Source organism: Coffea arabica, chromosome 5c (assembly GCF_036785885.1).
Source record: "Coffea arabica cultivar ET-39 chromosome 5c, Coffea Arabica ET-39 HiFi, whole genome shotgun sequence".
Taxonomy (NCBI): Eukaryota; Viridiplantae; Streptophyta; class Magnoliopsida; order Gentianales; family Rubiaceae; genus Coffea; species Coffea arabica.
Window position 1 is genome coordinate 45,125,132 of NC_092319.1, and position 13,714 is coordinate 45,138,845.

General features: G+C 35.2%; 3 protein-coding genes across 4 annotated transcripts; all 3 read left to right on the top strand.

The window, feature by feature from the left end:
* Nucleotides 1-1,574: 1,574 nt before the first annotated feature.
* On the top strand, nt 1,575-2,879 carry LOC140007812 (probable glutathione S-transferase). The gene is made up of 2 exons (XM_072051181.1): nt 1,575-2,013; nt 2,229-2,879. Exons 1-2 carry the CDS (start codon nt 1,696-1,698, stop codon nt 2,571-2,573), a joined length of 663 nt encoding a protein of 220 aa, XP_071907282.1. The 5' UTR covers nt 1,575-1,695; the 3' UTR covers nt 2,574-2,879.
* Nucleotides 2,880-6,289: 3,410 nt separating this feature from the next.
* On the top strand, nt 6,290-7,551 carry LOC140007813 (glutathione S-transferase U25-like). The gene is made up of 2 exons (XM_072051182.1): nt 6,290-6,727; nt 7,002-7,551. The coding sequence occupies exons 1-2, from the start codon at nt 6,410-6,412 to the stop codon at nt 7,344-7,346; spliced, it is 663 nt and encodes a 220-aa protein (XP_071907283.1). The 5' UTR covers nt 6,290-6,409; the 3' UTR covers nt 7,347-7,551.
* A 1,320-nt stretch (nt 7,552-8,871) lies between these two features.
* Nucleotides 8,872-13,189, top strand: LOC140007811 (glycolate oxidase). Of its 2 annotated transcripts, none has more exons than XM_072051179.1 (12): nt 8,872-9,010; nt 9,452-9,630; nt 9,750-9,874; nt 10,630-10,676; nt 10,950-11,027; nt 11,143-11,267; nt 11,417-11,483; nt 11,572-11,634; nt 12,051-12,120; nt 12,218-12,318; nt 12,448-12,552; nt 12,706-13,189. In XM_072051179.1, the coding sequence occupies exons 2-12, from the start codon at nt 9,491-9,493 to the stop codon at nt 12,895-12,897; spliced, it is 1,113 nt and encodes a 370-aa protein (XP_071907280.1). In that variant the 5' UTR covers nt 8,872-9,010; nt 9,452-9,490; the 3' UTR covers nt 12,898-13,189. The 2 variants fall into 2 exon arrangements, with proteins under 2 accessions (XP_071907280.1, XP_071907281.1); XM_072051180.1 differs by having other exon boundaries at nt 8,874-9,010; nt 9,448-9,630.
* The last annotated feature ends 525 nt before the right edge of the window (nt 13,190-13,714 follow it).

Genomic DNA, 13,714 nt, shown 5'->3' on the forward strand with positions numbered 1-13,714 from the left:
AAATAACAATTTTAGTATTTTGACTATATCTTTGTGTAGAAAACTTGAAATTGAGTGTCGTTTGTTGCGTTGTAAACTATATTCAGAGTGCTTTAAATCCATGTAAATAATTAAGCCCAATTTCAAACCTAGAAAATTTGATGAATCTTTAAATTTGACTCATATAATTCACTAAAGTGAATAAATGATCTTTGTTATAGGTTATCACATGGAGCTAGTGTTTTGTGTCTTTATTATAATAAATTAATATGGTTTAGAGCCTTTAGAAATGAATTAACCTTAATTAACAATATAATTATATTGATTGCACATGAATTACATTATTTGTTACTATATTTATGAATTGTAAACTTAAAAATTACAAATATGATAATTTATTACATTTTTTGTAGGATCTACCGATTCAACGATCCGATCCTGTAAACTAAAAAACGATCCTAGGTAGGATCTCGATTTTGAAAACCTTGGAGGTTATTGATCTCTTAATGGGAAAGGAAAAGTTTTCGATCTTTTACTGAAAACTTTCACCCAAAATGATCTAAATAATATCTTGCCACAAGGTTAATAAAACAGCTCTTGTAGCTATTTTGGTCATTGATCTCTCAATGAGAAAGGAAAAGCTTTCGATCTTTTATTGGAAAAGGGAATTGTAGAGCGAAACTTCACTGAAAATGAGAAGTGGACTCAAATGAAGCACTTACTATCCGTCATCACTCAACTAATGGTGGTATGGTGCTATTACTTATTCATCATTTTCCAACACCTTAATCGATCCTTCTCATTTCTGTGCCTGAAGGTCTTATTTGGTATGCGAACTTTTTGTTCACTCCTGCCGTCAAGAAGAAATGAGTCAAAAACTCCAATAATACTGTGTGTTTGGACAGAGATAATTTGAAAAAAAAATAATTTGCCTCACAAATCTCAATCACCTTTTTATCTTTCCAATCACCTTTTTATCTCATATATATCGCATAACAAAAAGTGTTACAGTAATTATTTTAAATAAATCATCCAAATAAACTTTTACTGTGTATGAATGAATTTTCAGATGAAAGTGGAGAATTTTCTTAACATGTATTAGAAGTCGAGAAGTCGAGATGCCATATTAGAAGAAAGCTACAGTACAAACCGTGGAGAAACCTAAGGCTGCTTTGGGATTGAGGAATTTGACGAAAAATTTAGTTGTTTAAAAATTATAAGAGATATTTCGGTTTGTAATTCATCAATTATATATTAAATTAATTGGTAATTCACAAATCCAAATAACTCCTAAATGATCTAAACAATTAGAGGGATTTGAGAGGATTTCATCAAATCCATCGTTAAATCCCCCAATCCAAACACAACTTAATTTAGCGCTCTTAGCTTATCGCAAGCTAATGCAGAAAAAGCCAGGCAGCTTATATAATCTACGGTAGAAACAATAAAGAAATCAAACTTAATTAGCTCATCGCTTAGCTAATCCTGTTGAAATTCTGAGGGCAAACAGTCGGAAGTCCTTGAAATGCCCGGCAAGAAACTTTAAATGTTAGGAAAACTAATGACAAATTTCCTATAAATACAACTCTGCAGTGTCTCCCTTCTATCAAACAACACCCGAAAATTGCTCTTTTACCGAACCACTCCAAGTCTCCAACCCTTTTTCTTTCCTTTCGTTTTTCTAGAAAAGATTCAGGTTTTGCAAAGTCCGTAAGAATGGCTGATGAAGTGATTGTGTTGGACCACGAATACAGTCCTCCTGCTAACAGGGTCAGAATTGCATTGAAAGAAAAGGGCGTAGCCTTCGTGTCCAAACAAGAAGATTTGCCGAATAAGAAGAGTTCATTGCTCTTAGAAATGAACCCGGTGCATAAACAGATCCCTGTCCTAATTCACAATGGGAAGCCGATTTGTGAATCCCTCATCATTGTTGAATACATTGACGAAGTCTGGAATGACAAATCTCCTTTGCTGCCAACTGATCCTCATGACCGAGCTCACTCAAAGTTCTGGGCTGATTATATAGACAAAAAGGTAATTTCGACTGAATGAACCATTCTGTTCTCCTATTAGTAAAATCAGAACGAATTATGTTAGTGCCAGCTTAATTTCTTGAACAGCCCTACGTTAGTGCTTCCACATAGGATTTTATGAAAATTTACAGAGAGTATGATGGCTTTTGAATTTTCTGATCTGATTATTGTGAGCATAATCTAACTATCCCGGAGTATATGGGTTGTGGAATACAGATCTATACTTCTGCAAGACCAGTGTTGACAACCAAGGGTGAAACCCAGGCAGCAGCCATGAAAGAACTAATAAGCAGCCTCAAAATATTGGATGCAGAGCTTGGAGACAAACCTTACTTTGGGGGAAAGACTTTTGGCATCACAGATATTGCCCTTATACCCTACTACAGCTGGTTTTATGCACTGGAGAAGTTTGGAAACCTGAAGATGAATGAGGAGTGCCCAAAACTTGTTGCATGGGGTGAAAGGTGCATGCAGAGGGAGAGTGTGTCCACAACTCTGCATAATCTGTACGAGACTTGTGACTTCCTGTTGGAGATAAGAAAGAAGCTTGGAGTTGAGTGAATGATAGGAATTGAGTATCTTTAAACTCTCGTATTTTATTTCGAAATCTCTTTTTCCATCTGCATTTGTGATATAAACAATGCGGGCTTGCAGAATTAAGAAGAATAAAAGTTGCTTTAGGTAACAAGAGTGATTCTCACCCTAGCTAGTTTTGATGGTTCAATTAGTGATATTTTCTATGGTTACTATTTTGTTCAAATATCGCTTATTCAATGTTCAAATCGGCAGAGCTGAGATACATGTGTTATCATAAAAAGATTGTTTGAAAATAATTATAAATCAATAAAAATTTTATTTCCAATTTCATTTTAATGGTGTTTGCTCGGATGTTTTATTTGTCTCATTGTGTTGCTCCTCCTGTTTTGATGAAGCAAAAATTGCAAAAATATAAACACTACTGTGATTTTAAATGTTACAGCAATTCTTAAATATCAATCATGTTTTTGTACAACTAAACTACTTTTCTCTTATTCAATTCCCAAAAAAAGAATAACTTATATATCCTCTTGAAATTATTCAATTCTTAAGTGTGTGATCCTCCCGTGCTATTAGGGTTAATTCTATTTTGCACCCTTTAACTAGAGTTTAATTATGATTTTGGTCCTTAAACTCTAAATTAGGACATTTTAATCCCTAAACTATACCTTGATTTCTACTTTGGCTTATTTTTTTTTTCATTTTTTGAAAAACAGTTTTTAGTGTAAATGGAAAGTTTCGAACATGTGACCTCTTATTTCGACCCCCTCCTCGCGTCCCATCCAACCTATCCTTCTTTCCTAATTTTTGGTTTGATTCTTAAACTTTAAATTGAAACTCTTTAATCCCTAAAATATACCTTGATTTTCAATTTGGACTCCCAAAATACTCTCTTCCTTCTAACTTTAGAATTTTTTGGGTCATTGTTTAATTTGATTTTCTTTCTACGCCCTTACAACATGTAATCATACTACTCAAATGACTATTGACCAGTATTCCGTTGTTTTTGGGGATTTCGTTAATGATTGTACTTAAATATGATCATTTTGATAGTTTAGAAACTAAAGTGTCTCAATTCATAATTTAGAGATCAAAATAAGAATTGAAGTACAGTTAAAGGTTGCAAATGGAATTAATCCCAAACTTTGGTGCTTTCACCCTTTGCAAGACCTCTCCGGCAATGTTCTAAACTCTCTAGCATACAGATTAACAACCTGACTGACACTCTTGTATGTTTCTGACGAGCATACCAAAGAGCTCCTTTCTTAGCCAAAATGTCAGCACAATGATGTCTCTCTCTCTCTCTCTCAAAATTTATTGAATTTGAATATCTATTGAAATGGATGTCAAATTGAGACACTAAATGAAACAATAATAGAGATCATGTTTAGAAATCAAGTGAAATAAAGATTAATTATATCATAATAACCATTCGAGAGAGAAATGGTTATCGATGTAGTTGTCTTCATTCTTATTTGATTTATAATTATCACTTGCAGTAAATCAGAAGTTTACTGATCCCAATGGATATATAATTTGGCGAAAGTGAAAATATTTAAGAATCAACAAGTATTTATACATACCCCCTTTATATTATATATAGCTCCAAAAAAAATTTAAAATTTATGTTCGGTATGAATCACCTTTCACGATTAAATATCATAAAATATTGATGGGTGATCTATTGAATGATTTATTTATTCTGATGAACTACGATTCCCGACATTAAGAGGAGGAAAAGATTAACCGAAAAGAAATCATTTAAAAAATTGGATTTCCTCGATTCTCATACAAAATAACATGAACTGGAAGTTCAAGAGATTATTCATTTGCAGAAAGTTACAAACCAATTATCAGTTATATTTATCGACTCCAAAAGAGTTATTAAATTAACTATTCTTACAGAAAATACTCTGGTTAAAATTGATGTCCTTGAAAGACATACACAAGTGTTACAAATAAATTTAAGGCTGGCCTACCTAAATAAGGTATAAATTGATTTGAAATATTTCCGGAGATTAAATATCATGACAAAATTCAACCTTTTGAAGAGGTTGATCCTGAAGAGCCAACTCCTGAAGAGAACGAAATCATAGAAAATTTAATTGGAGCCAAATAAAATATAGCACTTGATATTATAAAAGTTGATGAGGATTATGAATCTAAATCGATTGATGAATGTCGACGTAGAAATGATTGGTCAAAATGGAAAGATACGATCCAATCTGAATTGGACTCACTGACTAAAAGAAAAGTTTTTGAACCTGTAGTTCAAACACCTGAAGGTGTAAAGCCAGTAGGATATAAATTAGTATTTGTGAGAAAAATGAAATTGTGAGATATAAAGCAAGACTTGTAACCTAAGAATTTTCACAAAGACCTGGATTGATTATAATGAAACGTATTCACTTGTAGTGGATGATATCAGATTTAGATATCTTATGAGTTTTGCAATATATGAAAAATTAGATATGCATCTAATGGACGTTGTTACTGCATATTTATATAGAAATTTTGAAAATGATATTTATATGAGAATTTCCGAAAGATTCAACATGCTTGAAGCATGCAAATCAATTCTTAAAGATATTTATTCTATTAAATTACAAAAGTCTTTGTATGGACTCAAACAATCTGGACGTATGTGGTATAACTGCCTCAATGAATGTCTAACTAAAGAAAGTTATACCAATGATCCAATATGTCCATGTGTTTTTATCAAGAAAAATGGATCAAATTTTGTGATAATTGAGGTATATGTTGATGATCTAAATTTAATTGGAACTCCTGAAGAGATTGAAAATAGTGTTGAATATTTGAGAAAAGAATTTGAGATCAAAGACTTTGGAAAGACAAAATTTTGCATTGATTTACAAATTAAGCATTTGAAAAGTGAAATTTTTATCCACCAAACTGCAAATACTTGGAAGGTATTAAAGCGGTTTTATATGGATAGGGCACATATATTAAGTATTCCAATGGTCGTCAGACCATTAGATCCTAATAAGGATCCTTTAGATCACGAGAAGAAGACGAAGAGATACTTGATTTTGAAGTACCATAACTCAGTGCAATTGGCGAAGAATATTGGAATGCGACGATTAAAAGATCTCAAATGATGTTTACATCAGGGGGAGAAATTAATACACAAGAATAGTGTACTCTTTTTTCCTTCACTAGGATTTTTGTCCCGATGGGTTTTTCTCTGGTAAGGTTTTAACGAGGCATATTCTTTGTGTAATGGACATCCAAGGGGGAGTGTTATGAAATAATTAAAAGTATGGATGTCCCTTTATATTTCCAAGATGATTAATTCTTGATTTATGATTACATTATGTATAGAAGTTACAATCCATAAATCTATTCATGTAGTGGAGAAACCGTTTCATAGGTTTCTTCATATTCTTGTAGTAGTGGGTGTTTAATAGAATTGATGTACCTTTAATCTTGTAGCACCTGTACATAGAGGTACATTGACACCCTTTGGGAAGACTTTTATATTTTGTTGGAATACAAGAATATCATTCTCCATTGCTCTACTTTTCCTCTAATATCTCCATTCATACTATAATAGTTTATTTTGTTTTACAATAGAAATCATACTCAATTAGCTCATCGCTTAGCTAATTCTGTTGAAATTTCTGAGGGCAAACAGTCGGAAGTCCTTGAAGTGCCCGCCAAGAAACTTTAAATGTTAGGAAAACCATGACAAATTTCCTATAAATACAACTCTGCAGCGTCTCCCTTCTATCAAACAACACCCGAAAATTGCTCTTTTACCGAACCACTCCAAGTCTCCAACCCTTTTTCTTTCCTTTCGTTTTTCTAGAAAAGATTCAGGTTTTGCAAAGCCCGCAAGAATGGCTGATGAAGTGATTGTGTTGGACCATGAATATAGTCCTCCTGCTAACAGGGTAATAATTGCATTGAAAGAGAAGGGCGTAGCCTTCGTGTCCAAACAAGAAGATTTGCCGAATAACAAGAGTTCATTGCTCTTAGAAATGAACCCGGTGCATAAACAGATCCCTGTCCTAATTCACAATGGGAAGCCGATTTGTGAATCCCTCATCATTGTTGAATACATCGACGAAGTCTGGAATGACAAATCTCCTTTGCTGCCAACTGATCCTCATGAGCGAGCTCACTCAAAGTTCTGGGCTGATTATATAGACAAAAAGGTGAGCGCAACTGTCCAAATCATCATCTCAATTTTTAGCGTGTCCATATATCACTACTGTTCATATGGTTAACTAAATAAAGCGTGGTCCCTTATATGTAAAATCAGAACGAATTATGTTAGTGCCAGCTTAATTTCTTGAACAGCCCTACGTTAGTGCTTCCACATAGGATTTTATGAAAATTTACAGAGAGTATGATGGCTTTTGAATTTTCTGATCTGATTATTGTGAGCATAATCTAACTATCCCGGAGTATATGGGTTGTGTAATACAGATCTATACTTCTGCAAGACCAGTGTTGACAACCAAGGGTGAAACCCAGGCAGCAGCCATGAAAGAACTAATAAGCAGCCTCAAAATATTGGATGCAGAGCTTGGAGACAAACCTTACTTTGGGGGAAAGACTTTTGGCATCACAGATATTGCCCTTATACCCATCTACAGCCGGTTTTATACCTTGGAGAAGTTTGGAAACTTGAGCATGAATGAGGAGTGCCCAAAACTTGTTGCATGGGGTGAAAGGTGCTTGCAGAGGGAGAGTGTGTCCACAACTCTGCATAATCAGTATGAGACTTATGACTTCATGTTGGAGATAAGGAAGAAGCTTGTAGTTGAGTGACCAGAAGCTTTGTGATTTTCTCTGCGCATCTCTTTTCCATCTTCATACACGAAAAAAACAAAAAATTTGCAGGCTTGCAGGATTAAGAAGAATAAATGTTACTTCAAGATATAAAGTTATGAAGATTCAATTTGTGATAACTTGTATGGTTTCTATTATATTCAAATAACCGATGTTTAATGTGGAGAGAATCATAATTCGCCCAGCATCATGCTTTCAACTTTCATCAAATTGGCAGGGTTGAGATACATATGCTATCACAAAAACACAGTGAAGAGATTTATAATTTTTGTTCGTCCCATTGAGTACTCTGCTTCGTTTTATTAAAAAGAAAATGTTAAAGGATTCGACTAATGAATGGGTGCCTCCGGCTCCGGGCACTAGTAATTCTAGACAGTAGTGTAACTCATAAAATTATTTTAATCATTCTTAACCAGTAATTGTATTTTAATACGACTAACCTGACAATCTTTGTATCCGCGATTCACAAAATGAAAATTTATTATTATCATTATTATTATATTCAAGATAGGTTACATCTTCAAGTCTTGACTTCCATGGTCTACTAGTTCGTGTGAAACAAAAACTCTTTTGGTTTTGACAAGTTGTCGCCACCACCACAAATATTATGGTAGATAATGTACATAAATAGATACTAGGAAACAAGTTAGTAGCACCAATTATTTTCAAGAAACAGATTAGTTCTAACAATCACGTGAAGACCTTCAATCATATCAATGTAAGCTTTGTCAAAACATGACATGTCCTATGAATTTTCTACACCCCCCCCCCCCCTCCCACCCCAAAAAAAAAAAAAAAAAAAAAACAGTGTAGACTAACCATAGGATAATTTTATGCATGTCTGCGTCAATTTATCATTTTGGATTCAAGAATTGATAAAAAATTCCATTAATTCTGCTTTCAATCCAAGTGGTTACATATATGAATAACTTAGATCATTAGATTAAAGCTTCAATTGTTTATGTTCAAACACATGTAATATTCAAGGGAATGGGCTGAAAAATGAAATCCCAAATGTAGAAACTAGAAGCATTAGTACCTAGTTGAAGTACCAAGAATAGTTCCTTAGGAGACAAGGACTAAGAGGACCCTCACCACCATTCTCTTCTTCATTAGTATGTTATCCATTCTCTGACTCAAGAAATTTTCACCATATACAGACTAGGAGAGGAAGATAGTGATGTATTAATAGTTACTACTAGACCAGATAAAGGCACATCATTATATCAAAATAATACATAAAACCATGAGTATATATGCACTCAGCATGCATTTAAAGAACTATTTCAGTAGGAGGAAAAATTTTCAGAAATTTTGGTGTGGGATGATAATGAAGAAAACACTCTGAAACACACAAGATGTATGTGGTATAGAGCCAACCATTTGCCCCTCTAATCGGATGTGTTTTAAAATGCTCACCTCCAAACTCTCATCCTCAAATTTGTGCCTCTCTCTTCATGACCCATCGGCCATCACCCCATTTGTCTTCATCTCAGCTATTATTTTATCACCTTTTTTTGTTCCATTACTTGTCATTATTTTTCCTGGTTCATTGTCCTTTTTCTCCTTTTAAGTTTATCCTCGCTTCTCTACTTGTGGTTTCCCTCTGCATGCACTCTTCTCACTAGTCTTGCAGAGTTAAGGTTTGTCCCCTGCTTTTCACTTTGCTCTTTGCTTCTACTGACCTTATTTTGCTTTGCCAGCCTCACATGATCAACCAATCCAGTTGCAACTTCCAATTCTATGATTCTTATATTGCATAACTATTTGGGCTTCTGTACTTCCAATTTTGTTGGGTTCTTGCTTAATTTTTTAGGCTCTTATTCAGGGGTTATTGCTCTTTCCTTAATGATTTCTTTCTTCGAGTCTTTACAGAGTATTGATACATATGCCGTGATGCATATGCCCCTTACGTAACAGATTTTGGATGCTTCGGAAAAAGGGATTTTTGTGTCTTAACCGTTGCCTTATATGGACAATTAGAGAATATTTTTGTTTTGGGGATAATAAAGAAAATATGGCTTTGAAAAAGGATCGTGTATTTAATCTGTAATCTGAGTTTTGTGTCTCTCCTGACAAGGTAGGATCTTTAGGAGGGGAAGCTTAGAGAGTTTGCCGCAGAGATGGGGGAGATTACCAACGTCACGGAATATCAGGCAATTGCCAAGCAGAAGTTGCCAAAGATGGTATATGATTACTATGCATCAGGTGCAGAGGATGAATGGACTCTGGCGGAGAATAGAAATGCTTTCTCAAGAATTTTGTAAGTTGATGCCTATTTTCAAGGCCTAGAATAAACAATGATTCAGTAACTCTTCAGCAATTTGTTAAGATTGATTGCTGATTTCATCTAACTATGCTGCTTAATTGAAACCAACACAGATTTAGGCCACGGATTCTAATTGATGTGAGCAGGATTGACATGACCACCACCATCTTGGGATTTAAGATTTCAATGCCCATCATGATTGCCCCAACTGCCATGCAGAAAATGGCTCATCCTGAAGGTAACAGATTCCTAGCTTTTAACAAAACAACTTTCTTTCTTAGCAGCTGATACCCTATAAGTACCATAGGAAATGACAGTCTTCAAAGATTGATGATTGATTAGCTCATATTCGTGTTAATACTGTTCAGAATTAGAGGACCTTCTGGAAGATATAGTAACGTCTCCTGGAAATATCCATTTGGGAATATTGATGTTACCAAATTGTTTAACAAGGATTGTTATGCATAAAGCTGTACTGTTATCAATTTGTTTCGACTTGCTTAACTTGAAGTTGAGCTTGCGGGTGACGTCTTCAAACTTCACTTTCTGTTAGCAAGCAATACTTGGCTGATCTTAACTACCAAGTACCTAGCTCAATGTCCTTTTATTTGATGTAGGATACATTTACAGTTTACTCCTCAAAGTATTCTACTTTTGGATAAATACAGTTGCAGTACATTTTGCTGATATCATAGCTCCTTGGAAAGAAAAAGGGGAAAACGGAAAAGGAGACTTTTTGACTTGTTCTATATCAAGAATAACAACTAAAGAAGCAGGAAGATCCTCTATATTTCTCTATGACAAAACAAAAGAAAGATTATTTATTGCAATGGGAACATTTTTAAAGTGATTGAAAAAGAAAAGATGAGTAGGATAATCCATGAAGGAAATGTGATTAATCTATTAGTCTCTGCATGATGTCAAGCAGCTCACTTCTTTGTACCAAACATGCTTTTGAAGTTCTTGAAGCTGATATGGACTAATTTTATGCAGGTGAATATGCAACTGCAAGAGCCGCATCAGCTGCAGGAACAATTATGGTTAAATATATATCCTTGTCAAATTTATATCGAATCTTTTGAAAGAAGATTTAGATCATGTTTAAATTCATAGAGTCACATTATTTGGCAGTATCTACCATCTACTCTCCAAGAAGTCAAGAACTATCAAAGTTGACATGACAATGTAGCAAGATTTTTACATTGTGTGGCTTTATATATAGCACACTGGAAAATAATGGAACCTGGAGATTAAACTACAAAGACTTGTAATATACACTGAATTATTAATGTATGATCTGTTGGTGATTTCAGACGTTGTCATCATGGGCTACTTCCAGTGTTGAAGAGGTTGCATCAACAGGACCAGGCATCCGGTTTTTTCAACTTTATGTAAGCATGAATTTGCAATCGTTGCAATCTTTTTGTGTTACTGCTGTTGCTGTTCGAGCTCTTGACTTGTCATCATCAGTTACCTATAGACAAATTTCATACCTCTGCTATGCAGGTCTACAGGGACAGGAATGTTGTTGCTCAGCTTGTGCGAAGAGCTGAAAGGGCAGGTTTTAAGGCTATAGCCCTTACTGTTGACACACCTAGACTGGGACGCAGAGAAGCAGATATCAAGAATCGGTGTGTTTCAATTCCAGCATTATCATAGATCTTAGACTTATTGAATTAGATTGTGCTACATCACAATTTGAGGGGTTAGACTTTAACCTTAAAGTACTAGAGGTTAATGAACTATCTCTGAAGAGTGCATTTGACTGAATCTGATACAGATTTACTTTGCCACCATTTTTGACATTGAAGAACTTCGAGGGATTAGACCTTGGCAAGATGGACAAAGTAAGTTGCAACAATAACTGGTCCATCTATGTAACTGGTCTGAATTTTTGAGGTCTTATACAAGTTTTAATTGTTGTCCTATTTGCAGGCAGATGACTCTGGATTAGCTTCATATGTTGCTGGTCAAATTGATCGCACTCTAAGTTGGAAGGTACAGTAGCTGCATTGTCATAACTGAATGGATCGTTTGCTAAGTCATGGATATTACTCAACACTATGCTCACCCTAGTTTGGCTGCTTGCATCTTGGCATTCCCGTTGGAGCTATTTGTGTGGAACTAGTTTCTGAAAGTATAAAAACCTAAAAACAATTTTCATGTTTTCTGGTATCTTTTTCTAAACCAACGCGATGTTCATCAAACTTGAGTCAGTATCCTGAACCTAGTAGAAATGGCATACCATTCGTTGTGAGTTTCCAATTTCTTTATATTCTCATTATTTGAGTAGGATTAAGGTGACATTACCAAAAAAAAAAGGACTTTTAGAAAAACTGAAAGAGCATAGCTAGGAGTTTACCTTGTTCTTAAAGAAATCAATATTAACTATATGTCTTTCTCAAAACTGACAGGATGTCAAGTGGCTCCAGACCATCACTTCAATGCCCATCCTTGTGAAGGGTGTCCTTACTGCTGAAGATGGTAAGAACTCAGAACAATGGAGGCCCTCACAATCACCTCTTTAGTGGTCAGGCTTTTGATGATATGTACTAATGTAATGAGGAAATGACTGTTGCAGCAAGAATAGCTGTCCAGAGTGGAGCAGCTGGCATCATTGTATCCAATCATGGTGCCCGTCAACTTGATTATGTTCCTGCAACTATTATGGCTTTGGAAGAGGTGCCCAACTTTTGCCTGGCTTATCATCTGCTTTACATTTAAACCTCCGATGAATATACCAAAATTAAGCCAATTGGAAACTTTTTATCATTATTTGGTAACCATATTCTCTGATGTGAAAAACTTTAGGTTGTGAAAGCTGCACAGGGTCGTGTGCCAGTGTTCTTGGATGGAGGGGTCCGTCGTGGCACTGATGTCTTCAAGGCCTTAGCCCTTGGAGCTTCTGGCATATTCGTAAGTTGAACATATGAACGAAATTTATGGTAGAATCTTCCATGATGTTGGTATGACCTCATTCTGTTCATGAATATGGACGAATTGGTCTAATGTAATTTGCACATGTTTCTGCAAAACAAGTGATCATGTGGTCATGTTCTGAATGGACAGATTGGAAGGCCTGTGGTTTTCTCCTTGGCTGCAGAAGGAGAAGCTGGGGTTAGAAAAGTACTTCAGATGCTGCGTGAGGAATTTGAGCTAACCATGGCGTTGAGCGGCTGCCGGTCACTCTCGGAGATTACTCGCAACCACATTGTCACCGACTGGGATGTTCCACGCCTTCTTCCTCCAGCAAGGCTTTGAATGCAGCTGCCTAAATTAGAGGCAACTGCTTCATTACAATTTGAACCATGGCATTTGTGCTTTCAAGAGAATCCCTTTTCATGAAAACTCACTTGTGTTTAAATGAGTCTACAATCTACATTATGATAATGTCAAAGCTTTTGAGTAATGATGGAACGGCACACTTCCCTAAATGGCCACAAGAGCCTGTCTTGTACATTCTTTCTCTGACACTATTACCATTGTTCCCTGAGCAGAATTTCTGTTTTTGATCTTCTGCAGTTCTACTTGATCAGATAAATGTTTGTGTTTCCACACTGGTTGATAAATGGTAGGGGTATACTGTGAAAATGACAGATCAGGAGCTCAGGAAGATGTTCTTTCCCAGCTCAGGAAGTTGAAACCCATTGATTGAATCACTGATGAAAACATGCAAGTAAAACATTCATCGTATAATTTCTTGAGCTTTCTCGATGGGAGAAACCAACTTCAAATTAAAGAATCAGGGAATCATATTGAGAAAACAAACTTGAAAGTAATGTAAGGAGGGACCATACAATTTTTCTGAGATTGATTCTTTGTTAGGTTCACTATTTCTGAAATAAGTCCTACTCTTTGTCGCTCATTACTTCTTCATTTTTCTGCTTTCATCCTTGTTGATTAGATTAAGAGTCTAATCATATTTTCAAGAGTAATTAATTCATAATCAGTTCCACAATTCAAGTCTTGACTTTCTTTCTATGACATTTGTAAAACAACACCGTATTGAAATCACAAAAAAAAAAAAAAGAACTGTTTCAATCAGTTCGATCAATTAATGAGGCCTTCTGAGAATCGT